We start from the raw sequence: 27999 nt of genomic DNA, 5'->3' as shown, positions 1-27999 counted from the left end.
CTTTATAATTCTAATGAGGGACCCACTGCCCCCCATAAATTTGCATAAAGGGAGAAGATGCATACTTTGCTTTTCTATATGAAGAACCAACTATGTATAGCCATTAATTCTAAATTCACAATCAGAACTTCGTTGTAAATTTTTTTTTAATTGTGTAATAAAGATTTTGGCAGGACTTAGTCTATTGGCTCCCAAGTGGTAACCCTCTAAACCCTCTATATTCCTGGAAGGAGTGTCATTGTTATTCATAGTGAGCCCTTGGAACCATACCTGATAGCTCATAACTATAGTTTATGACTCACAACTTGCCCCTTTATAGTTTTTGCTAATGTGATGATTTAGGATGGAGGCTAGCCATGCCAGAAAGAACCACCATGTGACTAAAGGGTTGGTACTTTGAACCCCCATGATATCAGTCTGACTTCTGGGAGGGGAAGGAGGCTGGAGATTGAATCATGTTGGGCACTGGGCAACGACTCACTCAATCATGCCTCCATAATGAAACCAAAATCCAAAAAATAAATAACCCTATACACTGATGCTCTCTTGAGAGCTTATTCTTTTGAATACTAAGATGTCTGGAGGGCCCTTTCATGTTTGTAGCACTCCCAGACCTTGCCCTTTGTGCCCTCTACTTCTGGCTGGTTCCTTGTACCTTTTGTTAAAAACAAAACTGTAATCATAATATAACCTCTGTGAGCTGCTGTTGTGTATCATAAAACCTGAGGGTGATTACAGGTACCCTGTTATCTGTACCTGGCTGATCAGAAAACAGGGTGGCCCTGAAGATCCCTAAGCTTTCAGCTGGTGTCTGAAATAAGCAGTCTTGTGTAGCACTGCTCTCTTAGATTATGCAGTTTGGCAAATTGACCTTAAGAATTTTTTTTAAATCCTAAAGTTTATTAGAAAAGTAAACATGTGTCTAGGATAGGCTATGCATTGTCCATAAAATATGCATTAATAAATTTAAAGACTGAAATCATACAAATTATCTTTCCTAATCATAATGAAGTTAGAAATCAATAGCAAAATGAAAACTGGAAAAAATCCACAAATATGTGGAAGTTAAATGCTTAACCAATGGGTCAGAGAAGAAATTGCAAGTTATCTTGAAACCCATGGGAATAAAAATACAACATTCCAAAACTTACAAGATACAGCAAAGCTGTGCTACAAGGGAAATGTATATCATTGATGCTTACATTAAAAAAGAAGAAAGAAAAAAAAAAAAGAAGAAAGAGTTCAGCAAGCTAACATTATATCTTAATAAACTAGAAAAAGAGCAAACTAAACCCAAAGCTAGGAGAAAGAAGAAAATAAGAAAGATTAAAGCAGAGATAAACAAAATAATAGAATCAACAAAACCAAGAGTCATTGAAAAAGATCAACAAAACTGACAAACTTTTATTTGGATTGACTAAGAAAAATAAAAGAAGACTCCAGTAACTAAAATCAGAAATAAAATGTGCCACATTATTACCAAGTATACAGGAATAAAAAGGATTATAAGAGAGTTCTGTGAACAACTGCATGCCAACAAATGGGCTAGCTAATAAACTGGATAAAATGGACAAATTCTAAGAAATACACAACCTACCAGACTGAATAACAAAGAAATAGAAAATCTGAACATACCCATAGCTAATAAGTCTACTAAAACAGTAATCCATCCAAAACCTTCCAACAAGAAAAGGCCTAGAACCTGATAGTGCCTGTGGTGAATTCTACCAAACATTTAAAGAATTTGCACAACTCCTCCTCAAACTCTTCCAAAGACATGAAGAGGAGTAAAGACTTCCAAACTCATTCTTTGAGGCCAGCATTACTCTGATACCAAAGCCAGAGTAAGAATACTATAAGAAAACTAGAGACCAATATACTCTATGAGCTTCGATGTAAATAAAAATCATCAACAAATACTAGCAAACTGAATTCAACGGCATATTATAAGGATTATACACCATGACCAAGTGGAATTTATTTCTGGAATGCAAGGATGGTTCAGAAAAAAATTAATGTAACATACATTAACAGAATGAAGGAAAAAACATGATCATTCCAATTGGTGCAGAAAAAGCATCTGACAAAATCCAACACCCTTTCATGATAAAAACACTCAACAAACTGGCAATGGAAGGAAACTACTTCCACATAATACAAGCCATATATGAAAAGCCCACAGCTAACATCACATTCAATGGTGAAAGACTGAAAGTTTTCCTCTAAAATTACCAGGAACAAGGCAAGAATGCCCACTTTCACTACTTCTAGTCAATATAGTACTGGATATTCTAGCCAGAGTGATTAGCTAAGAAAATAAGAAAAATAAATTTTAAAAATCCAAATTATAAAGAAGTAAAATTATGGGTTTGTAGATGACATGCTCTTATACGTAAAAACAATACAGACTCCACATGCCCCCCCACATTAGAACTAATAAATTCAGCAAAGTAGCAGGGTACAGAGTCAATACACTAATTGCATTTGTGTACATGAACAATGAACAATCTGAAAAGGAAATTAAGAAAACAACTCTATTTACAATAGCATAAAAAAGAATAAAATAAGAACTAATCAAGGAGGTGAAAGATTTGTACAATGAAAACTACAAAACATTGCAGAAAGAAATCAAATAAAATATAAGTAAATGGAGATATTCCGAATTTATGGATTAGAACTTTAATATGGCTAAGATGTCCATACTACCTAAAGTATCCACAGATTCAGTGCAATCCCCATCAAATCCCAATGATTTTTTTCAGAAATAAGAAAAATTAATTCTAAAATTCATATGGAATCTCAATGGACCCCAAATAGTGAAAATAATCTTGAAGATGAAGAACAAAGTTCCAGAACAAATCTGGAAAAGGAAGAACAAAGTCTCACACTCCCTGATTTCAGAACTTTCTACAAAGTATAGTAATCAAAACATTGTGGTACTGGCATAAAGACAGACATACAGAATAATAGAGTAGAAAATTGAAAGCCCCAAAATAAAACCTCATGTATATGATCAAATGACTTTTGATAAGGGTGCCAACATATATAAAAGACCCACAGCTATTATCATCCCCAATAGGGAAAAACTGAGTGCTCTTCCACTACAGTTAGGAACAAGACAGGGATGTCCACTCTCACCACTATTTTTTTAAGATTTATTTATTTATTTGAGTGAGAGAGAGAGAGCATGAATGGGAGCAGCAGAGGGAGAAGAAGAGATAAACTTAAGTAGACTCTGCACTAAATGCTAAGCCCAACACAGTGCTCCATCTCACAACCCTGAGATCACAACCTGAGACAAAACCAAAAGCCTAACTGATGGTGTCATCCAGATGCCCCTCTCACCACTGTTATTTAACATAGTACTGGAAGTCCTAGCCACAGCAATCAGACAACATAAAGGGAAAAAAAGATATCCAAATCATTAGGAAGAAGTCAAACTTTCACTATTTGTAGATGACATGATACTCTATATAGAAAATCTAAAAGACTCCAAAAACTTGCTAAAATTGATACATGAATTCATTATAGCCTCTGGACAAAAATCTATGTATAGAAAAATGTTGCATTAATGGCACATGAAAAAAAAAAAGTTCAACATCACTCATCATCAGGGAAATACAAATCAACCACAATGAGATACCACCTCATACTGTCAGAATGGCTAAAACTAGCAATTCAGGAAACAACAGATGTTGGCAAGGATGTGGAAAATTTCACTGTTTGTGGGAATGTAAACTGGTACAGCCACTCTGGAAAACAGTATGGAGGTTCCTCAAAAAGTTAAAAACTGAACTGCCTTATGACCCAGCAATTGCACTATTAGGTATTTATCCAAAGGATAAATACAAGCACCCCAATGTTTATAGTAACACTATCAACAATAGCCAAATTATGGAAAGAGACCACATGTGCATCAACTAATGAATGGATAAAGAAGATGTGGAATATTATTTAGCCATCAAAAAGAATGAAATCTTGCTATTTGCAATGATGAGGATGAAACTAAAGTGTATTATGCTAAGTGAAATAAGTCAGAGAAAGACAAATACCATATGATTTTACTCAAATGTACAATTTAAGGGAAAAAAAGATGAAGATAGGGAAATGGAAGGGAAAGTAAAATAAGATAAAAACAGAAAGGGAGGCAAACCATAAGAGACTCTCTCTTTTGAGTAGGCTCCATGCCCAGCATGAAACCCAGTGTGGGGCTTGAACCCACGTCTGTGAGATCAAGACCTGAGCTGAGATCAAGAGTCAGATGCTCAAACAACTGATCCACCTAGGTACACCAGGAGACTCTTAACTATAGAGAACACATTGAGCATTGAGGTTTGCTAGAAGGAAGATGAGAGAGGGGAGCGATGGGCTAATGGGTGATGGTCATTAAGGAGGACACTTGCTGTGACGAGCACTGAATGTTATATATAAGTGATGAATCATTAAATTCTACTCCTAAAAGTAATACTACACTATATGTTAACTAACTCAAATTTAAGTAGAATCTTGGAAGAAAAAAAGTATTCCATTTCTATACACCTATAATGAAGCAACAGAAAGAGAAATCAAGGAGTCAATCCTTTTTACAATTGTACCAAAATCCAGAAGATATCTAGGAATAAACCTAACCGGTGAAAGACCTGTATTCTGAAAACTATACAGCACTGATAAAGGAAAATGAAGATGACACAAATAAATGGAAAAACAGGGGCACCTGGGTGGCTCAATGGTGGAGCATTTGCCTTTGGCTCAGGTTGTGATACCAGAGTCCTGAGATCAAGTCCCATGTCAGGCTCCCTGCTTCTCCCTCTGTCTATGTCTCTGCCTCTGTTTCTCTTCTCTCATGAATAAGTAAATAAAATCTTAAAAAAAAAAAGAAATGGAAAAATATTCCATGCTTACGGATTAAAAGAATATCATTAAAATGTCTATATTACTCAGAGCAATCTACACATTTAATATAATACCTATCAAAATACCAACAGTATTTTTCACAGAGCTAGAACAAACAATCCTACAATTTATATGGAACCACATAAGACCCTGAATAGACAAAGCAATCTTGAAAAAGCAAAGCAATGCTGGAGGCATCACAATTCTGGATTTCAAGATATATTACAAAGTGTAATGATCAAGAAAGTATGGTACTGGCACGAAAACAGACATACCAAAAATAGAATAAAAAATCTAGAAATGAAACCATTACCATATAGTCAATTGATCTTCGACAATGCAGGAAAGAATATCCAGTGGAAAAAAGACAGTCTCTTCAACAAATGGTGTTGGGAAAACTGGATCACCTTCTTATTTCACAAAAATAAATTCAAAATGGAGGAAAGACCTAATTATGAGACAGGAAACCATCAAAATACTAGAGGACAACATAGGCAGTAACCTCTGACATCAGCCATAGCAACTTCTTACTAGATAGGTCTCCTGAGGCAAAGGAAACAGCAAAAATTACTGGGATTTCATCAAAATAAAAAGCTTCTGCACAGCGAAGGAAAGTCAACAAAACTAAAAGGCAACCTACTGAATCGGAGAAGATATTTTCAAATGACCTACCCGATAAAGGGTTAATATCAAAAATCTATAAAGAGGGCAGCCCAGGTGGCTCGGCGGTTTAGCACGGCCTTCAGCCCAGGGCCTCATCCTGGAGACTTGGGATCAAGTCCCACGTTGGGCTCCTTGCATTGGAGCCTGTTTCTCCCTCTGCTTGGGCCTCTGCCTCTCTCTCTCTCTCTCTCTCTCTGTGTGTCTCTCATGAATAAATAAAATCTTTTAAAAAAATCTATAAAGAATATATCAAACTCAAACCCAAAAACCAAATAATCCAGTTAAGAAATGGGAAGAAGACAGGAAAAGATATTTTCCCAAAGAAGACATACAGGTGATAAGGGTGCCAGGATCATTCCATGGGGAAAGGATAGGTTTTACAACAAATGGTGCTGAGAAAACTGGATATCCACATCCAAAACAATAAAGCTGGGTTCTTCCTTTACATTAAATACAAAAGTTAACCCCAAGTGGATCAAAGACCTAAATGTAAGACCTAAATATAAAATACTTTTAGTTGCAAACTAAAATTCCTCATGACATTGAATTTAACAATGATTTCTTGGTTATGATATCATAAAGCATAGCCATCAAGGGAAAAGAAAAACTAAATTTCATGAAAATTAAAAACTTTTATACATCAAAGATTATAATCAACAAGGTAAAAAAGGCAAGCCACAGAATGGGAGAAAACATCTGCAAATTATGCACCTGAAAAGCATATATATCCAGCATTTATTAAGAACTCCTACAATTCAACAAGAACACAATTCAAAACTAGGCAAAGGACTTGAAAATACCTTTTTCCAAAGGAGAGATACCAAAGTAACGGAGTAAAGGGATAGAAAAACTATGCTAAGGAAATACTAACAAAAGAAGGCTAAGGTAGCTATACTAATATCAAGCAAAATCGTTAAGGGAAAAATCATCACTAGTTTAAAGAGGGTAACAATCATTTAAAGAGATAACAATAATATATGGAAGAATTTACCAGAAAGATAAAACAATTCAGAAAATATATGACCTAATAAAATACTTCCAAAATATAGAAAACCTGTTGTCATAAATTTAAAAAATCTATGTATTCACCATCAGAGGTTTTTTTAAAATTTTTATTTATTTATTCATGAGAGACACAGAGAGAGAGGCAGAGACACAAGCAGGGGGAGAAGCAGGTTCCACGCAGGGCTCAGGACGTGGGACTTGATCCCGGGTCTCCAAGATCACGCCCTGAGCTGTAGGTGGCGCTAAACTGCGGAGCCACCGGGGCTGCCCACACCATCAGAGTTATTTTTTTTTTTTTTTTTTATGATAGTCACAGAGAGAGAGAGAGAGAGGCAGAGGGAGAAGCAGGCTCCATGCACCGGGAGCCCGACGTGGGATTCGATCCCGGGTCTCCAGGATCGCGCCCTGGGCCAAAGGCAAGCGCCAAACCGCTGCGCCACCCAGGGATCCCCACCATCAGAGTTTTTAAACATGTCTTTGATAATTGACTTTTCAGATTTTTTAAATCAATAAAGACACAGATTTGATCAGCAAAAATAATGAGCTTAATCCAATGAACATATATCAAATGCTGTATATTGCACAACCAGAAACATAATATTTTCTAGGACACATTATTTACCAAAATTAACTACTAAGACATAAAATAAGTTTCAAAGAATTTAAATTAAATAGACCATATTTTCTAACCACAGTACAGTTAAAGAAACAAAATACTTTAATTTGGAACCTAAAAATTCCAGGTAATTCATGGATCCAGAAAAAGAAAATCAATGGAAATTAGAAAATGCTTAGATATACATGATAGCAAAAATACAACCTATCAAATCATGTGGAATACATTCCTAATACAGTCGTCAAAAAAAAATATTGTATTTTTAAGTTATCTCTATACCCAGGGTAGGGCTTGAACTCACAACTCCAAGATCAAGAGTCACATGTTCTACCAAGTGAGCCAGTCAGGTACCCCTATTCCTTAATATGTCAAGTGCTTATAACAGAAAAGAAAAATCCTCAAAAACAATGAATTATCTAACTTTAAAAGTTAAAAATAGAATAGCATAAACAAATGTAGAAAGAATTAAATAATAAAGAAGAGAAATACGTGAAATTTTTAAAAAGATAAATTAGAGAGGATCAGTGAAGTGGAAAAAAAGTCTGAAAATACAAAAACGATAAATGCATGGAAAAAATCTTTCTCCCTTTTTGGAAGAAAAAAGAGGTCATAATAACATACATTGCCAACTTTAGATAAGAGAAAATAATGGAGAACTTTAATAAATTGAATATTTACATAGGATGTAAAAATTCCTAGAAAAAATACTATAACTCCATGATTATAGGAAAAACAGGATCTTATAACAAATTGAATTAATAGTTTAAATTCTTTTCACACACACAAAAAAATCACAGGCCAAGATGAACAAATTTCTATCAAAAATTCAAAAAACAAAGAATTTTGATTATATACAAATTATTCTAAGGAAGAAAAAAAAGGAATACTCATCAATAAATTTTATGAGACTAGTATCTTGATTCCAAAATCTTACAAGAGTACTCAAAGGGAAAACTGAACATCAACTTCATTGATTAACATAGGTGCAAAAAACCTAAACAATATATTAGCAAACAGTAAGTAGCCATGAATGAAAAAAGATATAAAGATGGTTTTGCCTCAGGACTACAAAGTCGGTTCAACATTAAAAATGTAATAGGTAAAGCACCACATTAAGAGATGAAAAACTGGGATCCCTGGGTGGCGCAGTGGTTTAGCGCCTGCCTTTGGCCCAGGGCGCGATCCTGGAGACCCGGGATCGAATCCCACGTCGGGCTCCCGGTGCATGGAGCCTGCTTCTCCCTCTGCCTATGTCTCTGCCTCTCTCTCTCTCTCTCTCTCTGTGTGACTATCATAAATAAATAAAAATTAAAAAAAAAAAAAAAAAAGAGATGAAAAACTAAAAACCATCTAATCATCAATAGAGACAGAAAAATGGTAAAACTCAATATCTTTCCACAATGAAACTCTAGCAAAAAGGAATAAAAAGGTATCTACCAAAACATTTAAATAGCAGAATTATTAATAACAAAATATGAAGGCACTGTCATTAAGACCAAAAATCATACATCCTACAACAAAATGAAATAAAAGGCATCAAAATCAATAAGGAAGAAGTAAAATCTTCACTATTAGATGACTTGACACTATATATAGAAAATGCAAAAGACTCCATCAAAAATTGCTAAAACAAATAAATTCGGTAACATTGCAGGATACAAAATCAATGTACAGAAATGCTGCATTTTTATATACCAATAATGAAAGAGCAGAAAGTGAAATTAAGAAAACAACCCTATTTATAATTGCACCAAAAATAATAAGATACCTAGGAATAAACTTAACCAAAGAGGTGAAGGAACTGTCCTCTAAAAACTATAAAACACTGATGAAAGAAATTGAAGATGAGATGAAGAAATGGAAAAACATCTATACCCATGGGCTGGAAGAACTACTGTTAAAGTGTCTACATTGCCCAAAGCAATCTACATATTTAATGCAATCCCTATCAAAATGACAACAGCATTTTTCACAGAAATAGAGCAGATAATCCTAAAATGTATATGGAGCCACAAAAGACCCCAAATAGCCAAAGCAATCTTGAAAAAACAAAGCAAAGCTGCAGGCATCACAATTCTGGATTTGAGTGATATTACAAAGCTGTAATAATCAAAACATATGATACCAGGGGCCACCCAAGCTGGCTTAGTCAGTGGAGTGGGCAACTCTTGATCTCAAGATTGGGTATAGAGATTACTTAAAAATAAAATTTTAACAAAACCAACAGTATGGTATCGGCACAAAAATAGACACATAGATCAATGGAACAGAATAGAAAATCCAGAAATAAAACCACAATTATATGGTCAATTAATCTTCAACAAACCAGGGAAGACTATCCAATGGAAAAAAGTCTCTTCAACAAATGGAGTTGGGAAAACTGGACAGCAACATGTAAAAGAATGAAACTGGACCACTTTCTTACACCATACACATACCAAAAAAAATTCCTCAAAGTAGATTAAAAACCTAAATGTGAGACTCGAAACCATAAAAATCCTAGAGTAGAACACAGATAGTAATTTCTCTGACATTGGCTATAGCAACATTTTTCTAGATAGCTCCTTTGAGGGAAGGGAAATAAAAACAAAAATAAACTATTGGAACTTCATCAAAATAAAAAGCTTCTGCACAGCAAAGGAAACAATCAAGAAAACTAAAAGGCAACCTATAGAATGGGAGAAGATATCTGCAAATGACATATCTGATAAAGAGTTAATATCCAAAATATATAAAGAACTTATACAATTCAACAGCCAGAAAACAAATAATCCAATTAAAAAATGGGCAGAAGACATGAACAGACATTTATCTAAAGAAGACATACAGATGACCAACAGATACATAAAAAGATACTCATCATCACTCATGATTAGGAAAATGGCAATCGAAATTACAATGAGATATCACCTCTCAAACCTGTCAGGATGGTTAAAATAAATAGCACAAGAAAGAACAGGTGTTGGCAAAGATGTGGAGAAAAAGAAACCTTCGTGAACTGTTAGGAATACAAACTGTGCAGCCACTGTGGAAAAGAGTATGGAGGTTACTCAAAAAGTTAAAAACAGAACTACCCTATGATCCAGTAATTGCAGTACTGGATATTTACCTAAAGAATACAAAAACACTCATTCAAAGGGATACATGCCACCCTATGTTTATAGCAGCATTATTTACAATTGCCAAATTATGGAAGCAGCCTAAATACACTAAATTGATATACACACATATATATATACACACACTAAATATTATTCAGCCATAAAAAAGAATGAAATTTTGCCATTTGGAATGACATGCATAGAATTAGAGAGTATTATGCTAAGTGAAAAATGTCAGAGAAAGACAACATATGATTGCACTCGTATGTGGAATTTAAGAAACAAACAAGCAAAGGGGAAAAGAGATAAAGACAAACCAAGAAACAGATTTAATTACAGAAATCTGAGGGTTATCAGAGGGGAAGGGAGTTATCAAGGGGGATGGGTTAAATACATGATGGAGATTAAGGAGTACACTTGTGATGTGCACTGGGTGATGTATGGAATTGTTGAATCACTATAGTATACCTGAAACTAATATAACACAATACATTAACTAACTGGAATTAAAATTATAACTTAAAAAAAAAGAATGCCTGCTATCACTACCTCAGTTCCTATTGTACTGAATATCTAAGGGCAACAGGAAAAAGAAATTAAAGGTTTAAGAATTTAAAATGAAACCACCATTATTCACAGATACGCCTGCCCAGAGAAAAAAATCCAAAGAAATCTAAAAACTATTAGCATTAATGGGAGAGCATGGCAACATTACTGGATATAAGGTCAATGTATAAAAGTTAAGTTCATTTCAATACATGAGTAGCAAATAGAAAATATACACAACATTTAACAAAGTAATAAAACTATGATGCCCAGGAATTAATCTAACAGAAGATGTATATGGCCTTTATGGAGAAAATTATAAAACATACTAAAGGAAAGTTTTATAAGCTCAGTAAATGCAGAGAGAAACCACAGAATAAAAAAAATTATAAACAGAAAAGTGTATAGGGACGCCTGAATGGCTCAGTGGTTGAGCACCTGCCTTTGGTTCAGGTCATTATCCCCAGATCTGGGATTGAGTCCTGCATCCGGCTCCCTCCGGGGAGCCAGCTTCTCCTTCTGCCTATGTCTCTGCCTCTCTCTCTCAGTCTGTGTCTCTCATGAATAAATAAATAAATCTTTTAAAAAAAAGAGAAAAATTTATAAAATTGACATACAGAATAAGTAAATTTCAATCAAAAGCCAACCGCTTTTTTTGTTGTTTTCTGGTGGAAACTAATAAGCTGGTTCTAAACTTTATTCAGATGGCTAATAAGCAAACAAGAAATTATGAAGAAATAAACAAGGTATAAGGGACTTGCCCTAACAGATACTCTGCCTTACAATGAAGTATTTTAATTAAGACAGTGTGGTGCCAGCATAAGAAAAAAAGAGATCAATGACATGGAGCTCAAAATCAGACCCACATATATACTATAACTTAATATATTAAGATATAACATTCTGAACAATGAGCAAAAAGAGCTCATTTCTTCAAAAAGTCTAGGACATTTGGTTTTCCATAAGGCACAGAAATTAAATTTTTACTTCAATCTCAAAAATCAATTTCGATTGGATTATAGCCCTAAATACAAAAGGAAAATCTTTAGAAAACAATTTGAGAATATCTATATGAGTTTAGAATACAAAAAGATTTTAAACAAAATGTCAACTCAAAAATATAAATTACAAACATATATACAGAAGACAACCTTCCCCAAAATGAGCAAAAGATTGTGAGCAGGCAGTTCACAAAGGAGGAAATCCAAATGGCCATTATAAATACAAAATAAGATGTCTAATTTATTTTGTAATCAAGTGATGGCAGTATAAGATAATATTTCACACCCACCAAATTGGCAAAAAAAATTTTAAACTTCTCACTTCTGAGTGTAGAGCAATGAGTACTCTCATACACAGCTGTTGGAAATGTTAAGTTAATAAAGAAAAAAAGAAATGTAAGTTAATACAAGCACTTTGGAAAGTAAATAACATTATCTAGTGAATTTCTAGCTTATATATTATATATTCCCTATATAAGCATATGCACCTACAGTCATGTTTAAGGTTCACAGCAGTTAACATTTATAATAGCACAAAATGGAAACAACTCAAATGACCTTCAATAGGCAAACTGCGGTTTGTGGAATACATTACATTTCAGCAGATAAAAAATAGCTACTAAAATTAACATGGATGAATATAGGAATATAATATAATATTATATATATAATTCAGGAATATAATTCTTTTTAGAGAGAGAGAGGGAGAGAAAAGGGGAAGGACAGAGGGAGAGAATCTCAAGCAGGCACCACACCCATCATAGAGCCCGACTTAGGGCTCGATCTCACAACCTTGAGATCATGACTGAGCCAAAATCAAGAGTCAGATGCTTAACCAACTGAGCCACCCAGGTGCCCCTCAGGAATATAATTTTGAAATGAGAAAAAGTCAGAATTACATGCACCATATATTTTCACATGTAAAAAGTTGAAAATACACAAATATACTATTTTTAAAGGGTATATGGCACAACTATTAAGAAAAGTCAAGAAAAAATAAGCAGAATTGTAGAATAATGGTATCCTCAATAATGGGTGGGGACTAAAAAAAAAAATGGGTGGGGACAAGCCATGGGTGGGGAATGGTGCATCTTTAGGTGGGGCCCTCAAAGGCCCATAATGGCATTGACAATTTTCTATTCTTTCTCTTTTTTCTTTTAAGATTTTATTTCTTTATCCACAAGAGACACAGAGAGAGAGAGAGAGAGGCAGAGACACAGGCGGAGAAACAGGCTCCATGCAGGGAGCCTGACGTGGGACTCAATCCCGGGTCTCCAGGATCACACCCTGGGCCAAAGGCAGCACTAAACCGCTGAGCCACCAATGCTGCGCCTTTTTTTTTTTTTTTTTTTTTTTTAAAGTAATCTATATACCCAACATGGAGCATGTTCTACCAGCTGGGCCAGCCAGGCACCTTACAATATTCTATATCTTAAGCTAAGAGATAGGTACATGGGTTTTGTTCTATTATTATTTAAATGATGTATATATGCTAATATACATTCATGTGTATGATTAATAATAATTAATAAATAAAATTTAACCATATATTCTTTGACACTATAGTCCCACATCAAACACTGTTCTTAAAAAGCTGAACAAGGACATAAAATACTGGAGAAAAGTACTGGGGGTGGGTGAGTTGCAGAGTGGTATCGACAGAGCTATTTACAGTGACTCGCATTTTCTTTTGAACTTTAGTCTTCCATTTTACCTCAATGCTTCCTATGTCTTTTTTTTTTTTAAAGATTTTATTTATTTATTCATGAAAGACATGAGAGAGAGAGAGAGAGAGAGGCAGAGACACAGGCCGAGGGAGAAGCAGACTTCATGCAGGGAGCCAGACATGGGACTCGATCCCAGGTCTCCAGGATCACGCCCTGGGCTGAAAGTGGCGCTAAACTGCTGAGCCACCTGGGCTGCCCAATGCTTCCTATGTCCATCTAAAAATCCTTCCTATGCCACAAACCTAAACTCTTAATTTCTTTTCTCTCAAATATTTTTTAGCTTCTCACCCGTGTTTTTGTTAGAGACCATCACCTTCTCAGTTACCTGGACTCCTTGGCCTCTCACCTCTTTCTCTGCACTTCCTTGTGTCAGCTTTCTTTTCACATATGCCATTTATAGCTAATACTATATCTCTGCTACTAGCCCATCAATTGTTTGATAACTTCTACAAATATGTCGCGCCTTAGCATCTTGCATGTACTATTTAAAAATTCAGTAAATGTTTATGAAAGGAATGAAAGAATGAATGAACTGACCAAGAGAAAAATGAGGCATTTGGAGATCTACTACTACAATAATAGTAACTAACAGTCTGAGTTCACAATATGAAAAAGGAACTGTTAAAGCACTTTAAAAGTATATCCCATTTTACAGACAATAAAAGTACAGAGAAGTTAAGTAATTTGCCCCAAATTTTACTGCATGTAAGAGTCAAGACTTGAACCTGACACTTTAGTTGTAGCTGTCTGTACAGCTCAAAAGTTTATCAGATCAGGAAAAGATTTTTTAAAGACTAGAAGAAACTTATGAACGTGGGAAGGAATGCGACTCAGAGAATAGATAAATGAGTTCTTAGAAAGGAGGAAGCAAAGTATTAAGGGAGACACAGTGAAGAATAACAAATTTGGGGGAACACTGTAAAAGACCCCACATTTCTAATAAGACCTAGAACATGCCAACAAAGAAGAGTAAGGAGGTGATACCTCTGGGACAAGCTGAGCCTTCACCTCCAGAGGTTTTTGCCTGCCTATTTCCTCTTCACTCACCTGAGCACAAGCCTTTTGCCAGCTCTCTCTTCACCATCCAGGGCTCTTTCCCTTGTTCCAACAATAATATCACACTTGGCTTAGAAAAGCAGAGTCCTGCATGTATGAAAAGAAACAATTTGGTCATGCTGTGGATATCCCAGAACTCATAATCCTTTGATCAACAAGGAAGAGGGAATTTACAGTAAGCCAGAGATAAATGTGTAAAGGATGTATATTCAAAATATAGGAAAGCTAAAGCTTGCAACACAGATTAGTAATAGATCTGTTGCCCAGCAACTCCACAAATATTAAACCATTACTTTGCACAGCAAAAGACATTTGGCCACGCACTGAAGACGCTATCCAAAGATTCACAACAGTGGTAGCAAGAGGTCTTTATGAATAGGAGCTCAATTTTGCGAGGACTCAAGATATTCTTACCTAAGGACACCAAGATTCTATAATTCTCCAACATCACATTACTGTACAGATGCCTTTGAGAAGAATTTAGACAATCCCACTCCTCTTGGGAGAAGTCTACAGCCACATCTCTGAAGGTCACCAACTCCTGAAATGAAATAAATAAGTGAATGAAATAATTTCATCTCTTAACATATTCACCTTGTTATACCCCAGGCATACTGGGCTTTCCCTGATATTACATCCTCAAATCAAATATGTCAAGTATGTTCCCCCTCAAGCCTTTTACACTTGTCAGATTATTCTGTATAAAAATAGCAAGCTCTTCCTCTGTTCCCTATTTCCCTAACCCTCCTTTATTTTTCTCCATGGCACTTAATTATTTTATTATCATCTGCTCCCAACCTTCACTAAACTGTGAAGTTCATGAGGGCAGAGTATGTTTTTGATTTGCTCACTGCTACATCCCTAGTTATAGAACTATGTGGCACATAGTATGTGGCATACATGAGGCATTCAGGTATTTGCTGAAGAAACTGAATTAATGAATGAATGGTTTGACAAGTTCAAGAAACTATGAGAGGATCAAAAATGAGACCAGAAGCTGCTGGGGTGCTTGAGTGGCACAATTAAGTGTCCCACTATTGGTTTATACTCAGGTTGTGATTTCAGGGTCCTGAGACAGGGCCCCAAGTCAGGCTCTGCTTGGGAGTCTCTCTCCTTTTCCCTTTGCTCCTCTCCCTGTATTCACATACTCGCATGCGCTCTCTCAAATAAATCCTTAAAGAAAAATGAGACCAGACAGTGCTTGCTATATCTCTGAAAATTGCGCTAGACCAAAGAGAGAAAATCATCAATTCTATTAAAACTTTAATCCAAAATACTTAAAGTTTTGTGTAAAGAAATGGGTGTTCTGCTTAGAATATTGTTTCTGCCTATAGGGGCTAGGCAAAGTTCTTAAAAACTTGGAGCTATCTGTGATTCAGCTGGGTTCTAGGTTTCTATAATGTGACCACATGCTGATGAAAACTAACATACATGTTTGTGTGTGTGTATGTATATATATACACACACACATACACACACACATATATATGTGTGTGTAAATTTTTTTACAAAATTAGAAGAGGTGAATCTGTCAAGGCAAGAAAACATTTACTGGGCACTTGATACAATTTTGTCATAGTTAAACTGTCTACAGAATAAAAATTATTAAACTGTTTTACAACACTCAGTAAATTTTTCTTATTTAATTATATGATGTAGTTTTTGAGTTTCAACTCTGTCCTACCAATAATATCCCTTATATGTTGCAGAAATGTTCCTGTTAAGAGTTTGGTTCATATGCCATATATGCTTCCAAAAATGTTTTCCTTACCTTATGTAAATATATATAATAAATGTATAAATATTTTTAACATATGGCACGGCACACATTTTTTCAATGATTCTTTTAATGAAAGTTAATGAAAATAATGCCAATGTCAAGATAATGAGCTTAAATTATTACTTTAAAATATTTGACTTCTAACAAATGGTCTCTTAAAATATCTGACACCTCTCTCTCTCTCTCTCTCTCTATATATATATATATATATATACACACACACACACATACAATGGCATATTAGTCATCAAAAAGAGTGAAATCTTGCCATTTGCAACAACGTGGATGAAACTAGAGGGTATTATGCTAAGCAAAATTAGCCAGTCAGAGAAAAACAAATACCATGTGATTTCATTCATATGTGGAATTTAAGAAACAAAGCAATTGAACAAAGGGTGGGGGAAAGAGAGATAAACCAAAAAACAGACTCTTAACTGTAGAGAACAAACAGATGGTTCCCAGAGGGGACATGGGGGGCAGATAGATGAAACAGGTGAAGGGGATTAGGAATGCACATCTCTTGATGAACACTGAGTAATGTATGGAACTGTTAGATCATCCATCTTTAAAAAACCTTGTTGACCACAGTTTATCCTTCAGTCACCACCCTTTCTCTTATTCCCTTATAGCTAAATTATTTGAAACAGTTGTCTATACTTTCTATTATTTATATTCCTGCTATGAAGAATCATATAATATGACATGTGTAACAGAATCACTTGACTGCTCTGTTGAGAATAGACTAAAAGAGAGGTAGGATGCAAGTAGACCGAAAAGTTAGGAAAGTATAGCAATAATGTAGGTGAGAGATGACAGTCTGGACCAGAATGGCTGCTGTGTTGGTAGTAAAAGTGGTCAACTTCTGAATATACTTTGAATGTAGAACAAATAGAACTTCATGATGGAAGACTTTTAGCTTGAGCATCTGAGACAGGGAAATATGTAAGTTTCCTAATTGGTTTCCCTGTTTCTATCCTTGTCCCATTCAGTTTATTCTCAATAGCAGCCAGAGTGATTCTATTAAATGAGAATTAGATAATGTCATTTCTATGCTCCTAAACTTCCAATGGCTTGTTTCACTAAGTTTGAGATGTTTGAGTTTGAGGTATCATTATACAGCCGAATGAAGATGCTAAGCAGAGAATTGGATGTACAAGTTTGAATTTCAGGAGAGAGGCTGGGACTATATATAATTTAGTGGTTGCTGGCACACAGATGGCATTTAAAGTCAGGAGAAAGAATGAGATGACCAAACGAGGGAGTATAGATAGAGAAGAGGACCAAGGACTAAGCCTTCTTTCTTAACAGGTATTCAATAAAAATTTGTTGAGTATCTGAACATTTGGATAGAGATTATAATGAAGAAGTTAGTCTGTATCTTGGGGAACAGCATTCCAGACAGAGGGAAGAGCAAGTACAAGGCTATGAGTTAAGAATGTACTCAGCTCACTATAAGGAAGCTAGCGTGCCTAGAACTGAGTGAGTGAGTTACAAACAGAGTGATTAGGTGAGCTCAGAAAGATAGGCAGGGACCAGATTATGTTTGGCCTTGTAGGCTAAGGCAAGGACTTCAGCATTTATTCTGAATGAGGTAGGAATCAACTACTGGAGTGTTTTAAGTGACATGATTAGCGACCCAGAAAAGTATCAGCAAAAGCAAAGTTAATGTCTGCTTGGTTTGAAAATATTTCAAGAAATAGAGACATCAACTCACCTGGTACATGGCTTTAAGAAGTCCAACAGCCATTCTTTCCTCCTCTTGGCTCTTCTCGTGGGAAATGGCAGTGTCCTTATATGACTGAAATGAAAAACTAGGATTTTCTTGCAGCATCTAGAAACACCAGCCTATAATTTTTCAGTTTCTCTTCCCTCCTCTTGCACCCTTCCTTCCAATAGAGAGAAAGCATACTGGAGACCTAAGAAATTTGTTTGCATACAATTTAACCCATGCCTAAATCACTTCCTAATTTATTATTTTAGCAATAGATTTTTACAGATAAGGACTCCAAGGAATCTAATCATTTGCATAAAGACACACAATCAATGAATAACAGTACCAAGATCAAACAAAGGTCTTCTTGACTCCACAGTCTTTCTCCTCTCCAACAGACTAGTGGTTCTGAAACTTGGCACCACCTGCTTCAAAAGATATTGGTGGCACACAGTCTCACTAGTCCCCCCACATACTCACTCTTAAATAAAACTACAGTACCAACCACTGTCTCACACACACAACAACCCGCGGCCCCGGGTGTGTGGGCAGTTTCACACCGTCACACTCTTCCGTAGCCCCAAGTCTCAAACACTAGGCTATCACAACCCACGTTCACTCACACAACCCCAGTCACAAAGAGGCCGAGGGTACTGGAACAACGGGGACACAATACCCTCCCACCCCCACTCCGTCTCACACTGTAGCACCAACCATCGACTCGCTCGCACCCAGTCACAGACAGGACGTGCACAGGCACCCCGGATGACAGTCTCACACTCTGTGACAACCAACCACCGTCTCGCACCTGGAGTCAAACCGAGGGCCCCGGGAACCGACGTCCGGGGGACCCACAGGCCACTCCTCAGCCCTTTCCCTACCTGCAGAAGTGAACTGCGGGAAGATCCCGTCCCCGCCCCGAAGGCTCGGGCAATCTACTCCGGCCCACCTCCAGCCCTAAGAGTCTAATGGGAACCCACCCCTGCGGGCCGGGAAAGGAGCGACTGGGCCTCCGGAGGACACAAAGGGGCCGCCGGCCCAGTGCTCGCGGGGGCCACTGGGAAATGTAGTCCTGATCAGAAAAAGCGGCGCCGCAGAGTCCGACTGCACTGGCGCGACTCCGCTGGGGGCTCGTAACACCGCCCCCTCCGCCCAAGGTCCTCCCACGCCGGCCTTACAGAGGAAGCCCCAATCTCACCTCCGAGACAGGGTCCGCCAGAGAAACGAGGTCGAGCGTCAACTAGACGGATTGAGATTGAAGTGCTCGGGCACAAGTGCTTGGTCCACCTCCCTTTGTAACGGGGCAGAGAATTTAGGGCACCGAGTAGCCGCAGGGGGAGCGGTTCGTGTTTGTGCGTCCACACAAACGGGGCGAGAGGCGAGCTCCTACAATTGAGCTGGGGTACCCGAAAAAGTGTGGAACAGAGAGGAGAGTGCGCAGGTGCATTATACTTCCACCCAGTCCCGCCTTCCCTGGAGCGTTTTTTTGCTTGGGGAGTGAGTTACCTTGAAGAGCCGAGAGGAGGAGTCAGCGTAGAATGTCACCCTTTGCATACGGTTCTTGTATTTCTGATTTGGTGATTGTGGCTGTGAATGTGTGCCCCCTTCCTAAAATAGCTCTTCTGCTGGGTATCTGCAAAGTTCCTTTATCCTGTCCTTTCAGATACAAATGTCACATCTCCAAAAAGGCCTTCTATCACACCTCTCTGACCGCCTTCATCTGATCTATACTCCCTTAGAACAACAGTGTTTATATTTTAAGTTTTCTTTTCTTAAAGATTTTATTTACTTATTCAAAGAGACACACAGAGAGAGAGGCAGAGACACAGGCAGAGGGAGAAGCAGGCTCCACGCAGGGAGCCGGACGTGGGACTCCATTCCAGGTCTCCAGGACCACACCCCGGGCTGCAGGCGGCGCCAAACCGCTGCGCCACCAGGGCTGCCCTTAAGTTTTATTTATTGTCTCCCCACAAGTTCTGTCCCCTGACTTTAATTTTGTGAGTTGGTGCATGATTCTGTCATTGTTTCTCTGTAAAACTCTGGGTGTTAGGGTGGGCATGCTGGTTTTCTTTGACCATGTGTAAGAATGTTATTGTGTGACATTTGTGATGTTACCTGTGAAAATGTGTTACAATAGAAAAGACACTGGTAAGAGTGGAGTAGGAGTGTAATAGGATAGTGTGTGTGACAGATTCTGAGGACTAGTCTAATGCATGTGGATGGCTTGTGATATCTGATTAGAAAGAACCTACTGTGTGCCAGATGCTCTTCAGGGTGCTGGGATATACACAGACAAAATAAACTTTTAAAAATCGCGAATAGAATACTACTGAGCAGAAAGGCAACCTCCAGAGGCTAAATATATGTATAATTGAATAACAAATAGAAGTCTGGACCTACACAAGGGAATAAAGAGCATCAGACATGGTAACTACAGGGTAAATATGTAAGAACTTTTTATTAAGTAAATCTCACTAAAGGATAAATTACTGTTTATTTTTAATTTTTTTTATTTATGATAGCCACACAGAGAGAGAGAGAGAGGCAGAGACATAGGCAGAGGGAGAAGCAGGCTCCATGCACCGGGAGCCCGACGTGGGATTCGATCCTTGGTCTCCAGGATCGCGCCTTGGGCCAAAGGCAGGCGCTAAACTGCTGCGCCACCCAGGGATCCCTAAATTACTGTTTAAACAAAACAATGTAGCTTTGGATATATATGCAAATCTTATGATAACAATAGCACAAAGGCCAGGAGAAGTAAATGGAAATAAACTACAGTAAGTTTCCTACATTCTTTTTTTTTTTTTTTTTTTTTTTTAAGATTTATTCATTTGAGAGAGAGAGCATATGCAGGAGCAGGGGGTTAACCTGAATAGCCTTCTATTTAAATAAATTGTATTTGTAATTAAAAACCTTCCTATAAAAAAAAAAAAGAAAAAAGAAAGAAATACCAGTCCCAGGTAGCTTCACTGAAAAATTCTATTACACATTTCTATTTCATTTTAATTTCTAGTAAACATTTAAAATTCTCTTAAGCATTTAAGGAAAAAATGATAATTCTATGTATACTCCTTCAGGATACTAAAAAAGAGGGAAAATCTTCCCACTCTAGGAGTTATCTAGCCAAAATATTACCCCCAAAAAACTACAGACCAACATTCCTCATGAACTTGTTAATAAAACTTTAGCAAACTGAATCCAACGATTTGTTAGAATGATAATGCACAATGGCCAGGTGGTGTCTATCCCAGGAAGCTAAGATTGGTTTAAGATTTGAAGCCCAAGGCAGCCTGGGTGGCCCAGCGGTGTGGCGCTGCCTTTGGCCCAGGGCATTATCCTGGAGTCCCACGTTGGGCTCCCTGCATGGAGCCTGCTTCTCCCTCTGCCTGTGTCTCTGCCTCTCTCTCTCTCTCTCTCTGTATCTCTCATGAATAAATAAATAAAATCTTAAAAAAAAAAAAAAGATTTGATTCCCAGTGTAATTCAGCATATTAATGAACTAAAAGAAAAAATCAATATTATCATCTCAATAGATGCAGAAAAAGCATTTGACAAAAATCAGCATCCATTCTCGAATAAATACACTTATGAGAATATGAAGTAACCTTCCTAAATGAAGGCCATCTAGCCTTCATTTTCAGCTACCATTTCACCTAACAAAACAATTGAATATTTTCCCTCTAAGATCAGATACAATGTTGTATTAAAAGTTTTTGCCAGTGAAATCGTGAAAAGAAAATAAACAGCATACATATTTGACAATGTAATGAGTCTAATTCCATTTTTTTGATGTTTGCTCATAGCTCTAAAAAAAAAAAACTTACGAATTTAAACAAGACACTTGATATGGGAGAAAACTATCTAGGATTCATTTCTTTTAGAGTAATTTACCCTAACTTAAAGACAGATTGCCTTACATGTAACAGCTATGTATAAGGAAGTTGTAAAATTGTTGGTTTAACAATGATAAATGAAAGACAATAAAATTATCCAAACACGGTACACAAGGATTTTTGTTTTTGTTAAACAGAGCAAAATAACTTAGAGAATATAAAGATAAAAGCTGAATGAGTATACCACTAACGGAAAGAGGGTGTTTTCACAGAACCAGTATTTTTCCCCATTCCAACTCCATTTGATGTTAATTAAAACATACCACCAGTCATTTAGGTATTTTTTTTTTTTTTAAGCAGTATGCTCATGCACATACACCAGTTACTTTATGTACGGTAAAAGAATGGGGAAGAGGAAAAGGAAAGACTACAGAAAACCATACCGTGATAGTTAAGATGTGGTGGGGTGGAACCAAATTGCATTTTTCTAATTGAGAAGGTCTTCTTTGTCTGGAGGAGCAGAGTTCTGGAGTAATGTAGCAGATCCCTTTTTAGTAGGTACCTCCTGTCTGTGGCTTGAACACATCAACTGTATCTTAATCCCCCATTTTCAGCTGTACAGATGAGTGTTTCATTGGCTGCCTGTCAAATCAGAATCTAATTCACCTCATTAACAAATTCTATTGTTCACAACAGGCTTTTGTTAGATTACTAAGTATTGTATGCCCTCTTAATCTCAAATCTGCACCACAGGACCATCCTGTTCTGCCACCTCCAAATGAATAGGATCATTGTTCTCAGTCTTGACTCCTTCCGTGGGCTGTTTGCCAGCTGCAGTGAGGTCTGGAGCCTCCTCAGCTGCTGCTTCACCAGGTGTGCACCACAAGAGCACACAAGCAGCACCAGGAGTGGTGAAACCTCACTCAATCTTGGCTCTCCAGGACCACACCCTGGGTTAAAGGCGGTGCTAAACCGCTGAGCCACACCGGCTGCCCCCTCCTGGCTTTTAAGCCTCACTCCTCTTTTCTCTTGTGCCCCACAAGCTCAGGTTTTCCCTCCTATGACACTTGCAGATTTAAACCACACAAGCTTCCACCATAAAATCTTCCTGCCAATTTCCTTTCCTTGCTTTTCCAAACCAATTACAGACTTTCCTGGGAAGCCTGCCCTGCTTTTCCTAGGAAGCTTCATTATGTGAGTGATAAAACTTTTCATACCCTCTTGGTGTATGTGTGTGTGTGCTATCATCAATCTCAACATCCCAACCATAATTTTGTGGGTGGTACCTGCAGATTGGAAAAGAAATGGGTATCACTATTCTTAGCAGCTAGGAATAGCTACCAATGTCTTTTTTTCACAAGTGACATGATCATCTCTGTAGGAAATCCAATGGAACGTCCAAAATTCTAGTAGACACACTAAGCGGCTTTAGCAAAGTTACAGACTACAAGATCAATGTACAAAAATCAACTGTATTTCTATAACTGGCAAGGAACAACTGAAAATTGAAATTTTTATAATGTACTTTAAAACAGCATCAAAAACTCTGAAATACTTAGGGGTAAATCTAACAAAAGATTTCATTACCTTTCTGTCAAAAACTATAAAATATTACTGAGAAAAAAGAAAGAAGAACTAAATAAATGGGTATATATTGTGTTCATGGGTTACAAGATTCACCATTCTGAGATGTCAGTTCTTCCCAAATTCATCTGTATTTTCTTTTTTTTTTTTATCTGTATTTTCAACACAATCTCAATCAAAATTCCAGATAGGTTTCTTTTTTTTCATTTCTGTTTTTGGTATAAATTGACAAATTCCTTCTAAAACCTTTCCTAGGTGTTTACCTAAAAGAAATGAAAATTTATGTTCACATACAAAACTATACATGAATGTATACAGCAGCTTAGTTATAATGGCCAAAAGTTGGAAACATCTCATGTCCTTCAATGAGTGACTGACTAAACATAGTACATCTACATGGAATACTATTCAGCAATAAAAAGTAATGAATTACTTACACATGTAATAACATATATGAATCTCCAGGGAACTAAGCTGCATGAAAAACCAATGCCTAACTTACATATTTTATCATTCCATTTATCAAATATTCTTGAAAGGTAAAATTATGGAGATGGGAGAACAGATTAGGGTTACCTGGCCTTAAAGAAGGGGCTGTGAGGAAAAAGGAAGTGGGTGTGGCTACAAAAGGACACATTATCTTTGTGATGACTGAAATATTCTAAATCATGACTGTATCAATGTCAATATCCAGGTTGTGATATTATATACAGTTTTGGAAGATGTTACTGTTGGGAGAAAGTGGGTAAAGGGCACCAGGATCTCTTGAATTATTTCTTACAACTGCATGCATATCTAGAATTATATCAAATTAAAAAAAAGCTAGGCCAAAAAAATTCTAAAGTGGCAGACCAAAACCCAACTACATTAAATATAAGTTTACTAAATATGTCAAAATAAAGAGTAAGATTGTCATTATTTATATTTAAAATAATGCTGTTTAATAACAGACACACTTTAAAAATAAAACAGGTTAAAAACAAACAGGTGGAAAGAGATAAACCATGCACTAACCAAAAGAAGGATGGTGAAACTATAGTAATATCAGAATAGACTAAGACAAAAAAGCAATTATAAATAAAGAGTAAATTCCATAATAGCTTCTTGGATTAATCCAACAGAAAGTTATCACAACTTAAGATATATGTATCATCCAATAGGAGAATTTCAAAATATGTAAAACAAACTTCACAGAAAATACAAGGAGAAATAGACAAATTTACAAGTATAAAAAAATCAGGAAGCTGTACATAGAACAACCAACTCTGTTCTTTTATCATCTCTTAACAAAATGATAAACAAAAGTAATTCTTACAGTAGACAGAAAAAAAATTACTATTGGTAGAGACAAAAGACAAACAAAACTTATTTGGAGGAGGGATGCCTGGGTGGCTCAGTGGTTGAGCGTCTGCCTTTGGCTCAGGGCTCATCCAGGGGTCCTGGGATTGAGTCCAGCAGTCGGTTCCCCACACAGAGCCTGCTTCTCCCTCTGCCTGTGTCTGCCGGCCTCTCTGTGTGTCTCAAGAATGAATGAATGAATGAATGAATCTTTAAAAAAAATTTATTTGGGGCAGCCCCGGTGGCACAGCGGTTTAGCGCCGCCTGCAGCCCGGGGTGTGATCCTGGAGACCCAGGATCGAGTCCCACATCGGGCTTCCTGCATGGAGCCTGCTTCTCCCTCTGCCTGTGTCTCTGCCTCTCTCTTCGCTCTCTCTGAATGAATAAATAGATAAATCCTTAAAAACAAACAAACAAACGATAAAGAAATTTTAAAAAATTTTATTTGGAGGATAGGTTCTTTCTTATGTAGTGTTTGGGAATCCCTTGTCCTTTCCCAAACATAGATTCACACTACTCTGAAATAGTGCCCATTATCATCTAGTGAAAAGTAGACTCTCTTCTACTGGATCCTAGTCGTAACCTAGTCATGTGGCCTTCACATAGTTTCATGGTAAGGTTATGAGTCAGAAGCCTCTCTGACACCTTCAAAAACCACAAGTTCCTAATATTTAGCATGCTGTAGTCTGCAGCATTTTAAAAAAAGTATTTTATTTATTCATGAGAGATAGCGAGAGAGAGAGAGAGAGAGAGAGAGAGAGAGAGAGAGAGGCGGAGAAGCAGGCTCCACGCAGGGAACCCAACGCAGGACTCGATCCCAAGTCTCCAGGATCAGGCCCTGGGCCGAAGGCGGCGCTAAACCGCTGAGCCACCAGGGGTGCCCTAGTTTTCAGCATTTTGTTCTTTGTCAACATACCATAGCAGAAAAGCATTGGGCTAGTGTTTTCACAGACATTTTCTCCATTTTTGTCTCTACTGCAAAATTATGGCAGAGAATTCAACTGTCATTGTTGATTAATTCTTCTGAAGTCGGAGCCAAACCCAATGAAATGCTGGAAAAAAAAAGAATGAGATCTTTAGGGCAGAAGTGACATAGTCTGGTTTGCTAGATTTTTAGGTTTTTGCTCCTGGTTATTTCTCTATTTTCTCCCGTACACTTTTCACTCCCGATGTCGTGGCTGCTTAGGATTCCAGACATGACCTTGCATTTGATGGCTCAACTGTCTTTGCCCTCTTTTACAATACTCTTCTATATTACGAGTATCACCTTTGTCCATATGACACACACCCATTGTGAAGTAACGCAGAATTAAAAAGCATGGGTTTTTCTGTCATATGGATTCACAAACCTCCCAAATTCCTCCCATTTCATGTCTTGGTGACTGTGGTTTATTGGCGTCACCGTTACGTTTCAGTATTGTAACAGAGGCCAGTCAGAAAATCAGAAACACACAAAGAATTAACACAAGCACACTGTCTCTGAAAAAACTTGCAGGGTCGGAATCAAAGGGTCACATAGAACATACAACGTGACCCTAGTCTCACACAAGGGGTCGTGAACTCGCACGACCCCCAAAGTCCCTGGACCTCAGAGTCTCCCGACTCCATAGACACCCTACCCCAAGTTCCACGGCCGGTATCTCCCACACACGGTCACACAACGCCACTCCTCTTTTCTGACTGCCGCCAGGAGCCTGAGGCTCAAGCTAGCCGGGCCGGTCCTGCCGCCCCCGGACCCCTGATTTTTTTTCCCCACTTTCACCCTGAAATCCGGGTGGGCCTCGGACCAGACGGAACTAAACCGACTCAGCAGTGCTTCCTTCACGGATCATGTACCATAACCCCGGGAGACCCAACCAACCCATACCGAGGAAGATTCTTTTTGCAGAAAAATAGACTCGGCCGTGAAGGCCTCTGGGAAATGTAGTCTGTAGCCGAAAAGTTGCGAACCTTTTCAGATTCTTCTCAGCACCAAGTTGTGCTCCTGGTTTCCGAGGGGAGTGCCGGGCTCACCTGAAGCAGCTCCAGCAGGACTCAGCTGAACCTCCTCGGCAGCCCTGGGAGCCCTTGCTCGCAGCGGTGGATGATTCCCGCTACTCGCCGGCAGGAAAGCCGACCCGCCCCCGCCAGCCGCGGGGGCCTCTGGGAAGTGTTGTGCGGCGTCTAACGGACCGAGGCTCGTGCTGCCCTCAGCCGCTGCCGGCGCTGACCTTAGAGGTTCCTCAGACCCGGCCGGCACCCGCTGCGCCACTTGGGCGGCGTGGAGGTGTGGAACTGGGCCTGTGTCCGCGGGCTCGCGGGTGAGTCTTCGGGAGGCCGCGAGCTCTGAGTCCGGGACCCTTTGTGCTGCTCGCGAGTAGGGGCCTGCGGACCCGGTGCCTGTGTTGTTGGGGGAGGATGCCCGCAGGGCTGTGGCGGTGCCGGAGCTTCCCTGAGGCCGGGGGAGCGGCGCGTGGAGGACTGTGCGTGTGGCGCGATGGGACTGTGTGCCGGACGTGTGTCTGTGACTGAGTGTGGCCGTGAGAACGTGTGTGCAAGCCGATTGTGTGGATGTGCACAATCCTTTTCCTTTTATGTCTCGGGAGGAGCGTGGATGCGAACGTGCGTGATGTGGGATCGCGAGTGAATGAGAAACTCCGTGGATAGAAGGTAGAGCACGGTTGTGTGTGTGTAGATTTGTGCGACTGTTTGTACGAGGGCTTCGTTTCTTTGCTTTGTGGTGATTGGAAATAGGTTTTAATGAGAGATACAGTAGCCCCAATACTTTAGTATTTATTTATTTATCTTGAATTTTATTTTTGTGTAATTGGCCACGTTGTTTTGTGTGCATACTAACTTCATGCTCCTTGCCCCTCCCGACTACCCACCCCAAATCGCAAAATACGGAGAAGCTCAAAGAAAACAAAAATCGTTCATAATTTTGCCAGCAACTATCAAAATTTACTTCCCATCTTTTCACCTTCCTGTGAATACATACGCATGCATTCATATATGAATACATAGGTGCATGATGGCTTGGAAATTGGTATTATACCAAAAATACAGTTATGTCACCTACCTTTGTCATTTAACAATACACAACATTTTTCTATTTAAACAATTGTAGATTTATATCATCATTTTAAAGTTTTTCATGCTATATATA

General features: G+C 38.1%; 2 protein-coding genes across 27 annotated transcripts in view; one reads left to right on the top strand and one right to left on the bottom strand.

Annotated features, from left to right (window-relative positions):
• The window catches only part of LOC112643556 (zinc finger protein 570), a 131807-nt gene that overhangs the window by 6040 nt on the left and 97768 nt on the right, over window positions 1-27999 (bottom strand). For 2 of the 24 annotated variants that reach the window (XM_035703715.2, XM_049110150.1), the window contains exons 3-6: window positions 25771-25906; window positions 18103-18186; window positions 15023-15149; window positions 14600-14695 (exon numbers count right to left, since the gene is read on the bottom strand). In XM_035703715.2, coding sequence (XP_035559608.1) covers window positions 14600-14695; window positions 15023-15149; window positions 18103-18186; window positions 25771-25818 — 355 coding nt within the window. In that variant the 5' untranslated portion in view covers window positions 25819-25906. The other 22 variants (XM_035703708.2, XM_035703712.2, XM_035703720.2 and 19 more) reach the window with 22 other exon arrangements.
• The window catches only part of LOC112643531 (zinc finger protein 569), a 51181-nt gene continuing 50195 nt past the window's right edge, over window positions 27014-27999 (top strand). For all 3 annotated transcript variants that reach the window (XM_035703567.2, XM_035703559.2, XM_025421517.3), the window contains exon 1: window positions 27014-27154. The gene's annotated coding sequence lies outside the window, so the exon portion shown is untranslated. The remainder of the gene's footprint in view (window positions 27155-27999) is intronic.

This window comes from Canis lupus, chromosome 1 (assembly GCF_003254725.2).
Source record: "Canis lupus dingo isolate Sandy chromosome 1, ASM325472v2, whole genome shotgun sequence".
In the NCBI taxonomy this organism is placed as follows: Eukaryota; Metazoa; Chordata; class Mammalia; order Carnivora; family Canidae; genus Canis; species Canis lupus.
Note: the sequence above shows the minus strand (reverse complement) of the source record. Positions and strands in the feature narration are given on the sequence as shown.